Source organism: Salpingoeca rosetta (assembly GCF_000188695.1).
Source record: "Salpingoeca rosetta unplaced genomic scaffold supercont1.32, whole genome shotgun sequence".
In the NCBI taxonomy this organism is placed as follows: Eukaryota; class Choanoflagellata; order Craspedida; family Salpingoecidae; genus Salpingoeca; species Salpingoeca rosetta.
The window spans coordinates 165469-170468 of NW_004754902.1; the positions used below are offsets into that span (position 1 = coordinate 165469).

General features: G+C 54.9%; 2 protein-coding genes across 2 annotated transcripts in view; one reads left to right on the forward strand and one right to left on the reverse strand.

The window, feature by feature from the left end:
* Positions 1 to 4001, reverse strand: part of PTSG_12978 (uncharacterized protein) — a 15006-nt gene extending 11005 nt beyond the window's left edge. The window contains exons 1-13 of the mRNA XM_004988871.1: positions 3534 to 4001; positions 3241 to 3344; positions 3041 to 3098; positions 2783 to 2875; positions 2465 to 2556; positions 2214 to 2276; positions 1881 to 1961; positions 1494 to 1625; positions 1165 to 1261; positions 853 to 921; positions 588 to 682; positions 293 to 381; positions 1 to 53 (exon numbers count right to left, since the gene is read on the reverse strand). The exon at positions 1 to 53 is cut by the window's left edge and continues 66 nt beyond it. Coding sequence (XP_004988928.1) covers positions 1 to 53; positions 293 to 381; positions 588 to 682; positions 853 to 921; positions 1165 to 1261; positions 1494 to 1625; positions 1881 to 1961; positions 2214 to 2276; positions 2465 to 2556; positions 2783 to 2875; positions 3041 to 3098; positions 3241 to 3344; positions 3534 to 3582 — 1075 coding nt within the window. The 5' untranslated portion in view covers positions 3583 to 4001. The remainder of the gene's footprint in view (positions 54 to 292; positions 382 to 587; positions 683 to 852; positions 922 to 1164; positions 1262 to 1493; positions 1626 to 1880; positions 1962 to 2213; positions 2277 to 2464; positions 2557 to 2782; positions 2876 to 3040; positions 3099 to 3240; positions 3345 to 3533) is intronic.
* The window catches only part of PTSG_10014 (uncharacterized protein), a 3622-nt gene continuing 2614 nt past the window's right edge, over positions 3993 to 5000 (forward strand). Inside the window, exons 1-4 of the mRNA XM_004988872.1 lie at positions 3993 to 4060; positions 4258 to 4368; positions 4577 to 4678; positions 4857 to 4901. Coding sequence (XP_004988929.1) covers positions 4058 to 4060; positions 4258 to 4368; positions 4577 to 4678; positions 4857 to 4901 — 261 coding nt within the window. The 5' untranslated portion in view covers positions 3993 to 4057. The remainder of the gene's footprint in view (positions 4061 to 4257; positions 4369 to 4576; positions 4679 to 4856; positions 4902 to 5000) is intronic.

Consider the following 5000-nt stretch of genomic DNA (forward strand, 5'->3'; position numbering starts at 1 on the left):
GGTCCTCGTTCACGACAGCATGATTTACAATCCGCTTCGCCCGGTCCGCGTACCTGTTGTGCACAGCAGGATGTGTGTGTGTGTGTGTGTGTGTGTGTGTGTGTGTGTGTGTGTGTGTGTGTGTGTGTGTGTGTGTGTGTGTGTGTGTGTGTGTTTATGTGTGTGTGTGTGTGTGTTTCAGTTAAGGTGGTGAACGATGGAGGCAGAGAGTTGAGAGCAGGAGCCCGCATCACACGAGCGAGCACACCACCACCCCATCATGCACCCGCACATGACGCCGCCGCCGCCGCACCTGAGGGTGGACATGGTTTCCTCGTAGTTGTCGATGGCCGGGCTGATTGTCGCCACCATCACCGTCTTGGAGTTGCCACCGAGCGAGTCCTGACAGGCGGTGGTGATGGTGTAATAGGGATGATGATGTTACAGAAACACGGGTGAGGGTTGATTCAAGGCAGTGCGATGAGGTGAGGATTGCATCAACTCACGAACACAGCGCCCAGCCACCACCACAACAACAACAACAGCAGCAGCAGCAGCATCGCCATCACTGCCACCACCACCGCCCGCGGCCCATGCGTTGGTGAAACCTTGAGGAGCCATGTGAGGACGCTGTCACGATATGGGATGAAGTTTGTCTTGCGCCGGGAGCTTGCAGCGTCCGCCAAAGACGATATCACGAGTCCTGCAGGCCGGAGTGGTGGTGGTGGTGGTGGTGTGTGAGGAGAAAGGTGAGAGAAAGGCGTGGTGGCTTGGCTCAACACAATGCCGCGCGATGAAATGCACACGTAAGCACATCAACGCAACACACACACACACGCACGCACGCACGCACGCACGCAGCATGTCACTGACCAAGAGTTGTGAGGGACTTGTTGATGTTGCTTCCTTCGCGCAGGCGAGCACCAGAGGCACCAGTCTTGCCTGCAAGCAAAAAGCAAACGCAGACGCGAAGCAGACCCAGAAGAAACAAAAGCAGACCGTGAGGGCAAATTGAGTCGGAACGACAACCACGTTGAACACGTCGCCAACGATAATCACCACCACAACGACTGCCATCACCATCACCACCACCACAACGACTGCCATCACCATCATCATCATCACCATCATCATCATCATCATCATCATCATCATCATCATCATCATCATCATCATCACCATCACCTGCGCGTTCGCTGCCCGCGAGATCGACGAGTGCAATGCGCGCTGTCTTCTGCCCGCGGTGCTTCGTCAGCGGATCATACTGCTCCTGCGTCAGAAACTGTCAATTGGGGCAGTGACACGTGGAGGGTGACCATTGGTGGTGTGAGGAAGGCCGGTGGTGTGGTCGTAAGCTTCTGGGGAACAGTAGACAACCACACAACCACACAACCACACAACCACACACACACTGGCCACAACCACACAACCACACAACCACACAACCACACAACCACACACATGCATGCACACAAAACCACATGAGTAGGTGTTGTGGGTGGCAGGGAGCTCACGATGGTGAAGACGGCATGTGAGCGGGAGGAGACGGAGTTCATATTGGTGGCGGCGACAGTTCTGCTCTGGTTTCCCTCCTCCATCAACTGCATGATCGTGTTCAGATCCCGCACCGCCATCTTCGTCAGGCCCTGCGTGGCGGTGGTGGTGGTGATCGCGGTGGTGGCGGGGTGCAAGGGGTGGCAGTTGACGTGAGTACATGTGAGTGGGGATGTGAATGGACAAGCGAAAACATCAACATGTACAACACGAAACTATGCCAGTGCACATGCACACACACACATACACACACACACACACACGCACACACACACACGCACACATCACCATCATCGCCATGCCTGTCAACACCACCAACACTGTTGTCATTGTGGTTGTTGCCGTACCTCGACGTACGGGCCGAGGATCTTGTGCTCACGGACGCGGAGGGACTTGTTGGATCCAACATCACCAAGGAGATCACGAACCTGATGATGATGATGATGGTGGTGGTGGTGGTGGTGGTGGTGGTGTATGGTGTTGTTGGTAATGTGAGGGCGAACAAGAACAAGGAACGCAAAGACAACACTCGCCAATCTTTTTCGATGGTAAAAATACCACCTCCAGTCTCAGAATGACGGAAAGCACGGCAAGTCTTGGCTCACGCCCGATTGCACAACACCCCGCCTGCATAGCACCATGCCCCTACCCCTGCACAACACACCACCACTACGACGCACTTTCTCGTTGTAGATTTCCATGTACGTGACCTCCACTTTGAATGACAGGTGCTCGGACTGCGCCTGGTGGTTGTGGTGGTGGTGATGGGGGGTGTGAGGAGCACGATGTAAGCGTGGCACGCGCATGAGGGAGGGAGAGCACCGCACACTCAAGAGCAGACACGCTCACACAGTTACACACACACACTGCCAAACACACACGCACGCACACGCACGCACGCAGAGTGGCAAGAGCCACACGTGTGTGTCACCTCCTCGATTGTCTGGAAAAGGGTTTGACAGAGGCGCGGGATGACGCCACGATCGGATTCCGACCCCATCATTGTGTACGACTTGCCACTGCCTGCAGGCAAGCCGGGGAGCGTCGCACGCAGGCAAGGACGTATACAGCGTTGATACGTGGTAAGTGTTGAGCGTAAACGCTGTGATATTGAGAATACAGTAGCTGCGCGTGCAGGCCCACATGTGGGCACAGCAAATACACACACACACGCACACACACACACACACGTACACACACATGCACACACACACACACGCACGCACGCACACACACACCGCATACATACCTGTTTGGCCGTATGCGAAGATGCACGCGTTGTAGCCGTCCATGGCATTGGCGAGGACATCTGTACCCAGGTGCTGGAACACGCACTCTTGGTCTGCGTGGACACAGGCAATGGTGCACAGGTGCATGTATGAGATGAACAGCAGCAGCATCTCTGAGGGTTTGGCGGAAAGGGCGGCAGCAAGAGCGCGCACCCACGCACACACACACACGCACACACATATTGCATCTCAAAGCACCAACGCATGCACAGACGTACCAGCAAAGTGGTCGTCACTGGGGTCAAAAGACCAGAACGAGTGGTCAAAGGTGAATGTCTGATGCAACAGCAGCAAATTAGTGAGGGTGAGGAACAGAAACAAACGCATACACACACACACACATACACTCACATACAGACGCACACATTCATGCACACACATAAGAACACGCACACACACAGCACACACACGCACACACCTTCTCGCCCTTGATGTGAGCGTGGTTTGGGAGGTCATCCGAACCCAAGATGCGGGTCTGCTTGTCCCGCATGTCAACGACGCATGTCGTGTCCAGTTGAATCTCTGCCACCAGTAGCCGACGGAAGAGATTGTGAAACAAGAGGCAGTGATGCAGTAGCTTGCAGTTGCGTATTGGTCCAGCGAGGTGGTGTGTATCAGGAGGCTGCGAGATGTGGCGACGCAACATGAGGTAGAGCAGGGCATCCATTACAACTGCACAAACAAAGGCCCATTCAAGCACGGCTCCAATACCTCGTGCGTTCATTGGGCGAACGCGCACCGCGACCTTGACTTTGGACATGGCGGCGGCGGCGCCCTCTTGTTATTGGCTCTGCAGCGATGTTCCAGCGAGCTTTGGCGTCAAACAACGACGACGCTGATGCCGAAGACGCTGTGCGTAAACCCGAGGCTGATGACGGTTCTTCTGCCTGCGTAACACCTTCCGTTAGCTCCTACAGCGCTCCCAAGCGCAACTACACACACAGGCACACACACACACGTGTGCTTGCAAGTACGTCGTGTGCGTGTGGATGGATGGACAGGACAGGAGGAGGGAGAGGACAGGAGAGGTACGCGTGTCTGTGTGTGGCTTTGCTTGGCGCTGCTGGCTGGTGGAGAGATGGATGAGTAAGCAGCAGTGAGAGAGTGTGTCTGTGCTGACGGTTCTTCTTCTTCTTCGTCTTCTTGTTCACCTGTCAAATTTGACAGCTTGCCAACGGCAGATACAAGAAGAGCAAAAAGACACAGACTGCACAACAAACAACACAACACAAACGATGGTGAGCCTGTGTGCCTGTGTGCATGTGTGTGTGCATGTGTGTGTGTGTGTGTGTCTGCGTATCTGTGGCCCTCTCTCCCTCTGTCAGTGGCCGTCTCTCCCCTCTGTGTGTGTCCCTCTCTCCCCTCTGTGTGTGTGTCCCTCTCTCCCTGTGTGTGTCCCGATCCTCATCAGTAGCGATGTGGTTGCCTGTTGCAGGACCGCAACACGGAGCGATGGGCGTTCATCGCCACGCACGTTGACACGATGCTGTCGCTGACAAAGGAGTTCACCGTCATCTACTACCCAAACACAAGCGAGCTCGAAATGGTGCGTGGGCTGCAAGTGTTGGCACGTGTGGTTCGACATGTGCCGCGTTGCTGACTTGCTCCTGTGCTTCGCATCTGCTGTTCCCGCATCATCCTCACGCTTCCCGATACTGTGTGTGTGTGTGTGTGTGTGTTGTGTGTGTGTGTGTGTGTGTGTGTGTGTGTGCGTGTGTGTGTGTGTGCTCTGGTGTCGCGACCTCCGTGTCCAGATTGACAACAAGCACCACCGGATATTCCTCCGCCGCACCAAAGTGGATATTCCACCCAGCGCCATCTTCATCGGCGCCTGCATCAACGTCCTCTCCAGACAGGTTTGTGAACTTGGTGAGGCGTAATGTGTATGTGAGTGTGTGTGTATGTGTGTGGGCGTGTGTATCTGTGCCTGTGTGTGTGTGTGTGTGTGTGTGTGTGTTTTGTCTGTACGTATGTGTAAGTGTGTGACTTCCGAAATACATCTGACACTGCAGCTGCAATGCCATGTGGTGACAGCTGAACTTGGTCGACTACGCAGACGAGTACACACGCAAGACACTGGTGCGTAGTCGTGAACTCAGCATACTGAGGGCAGGCAATGCCATGATACTGACGTGCGTGGCTGCGCAAAATGTTTCTTGTTGTACACTCATGCTCCGC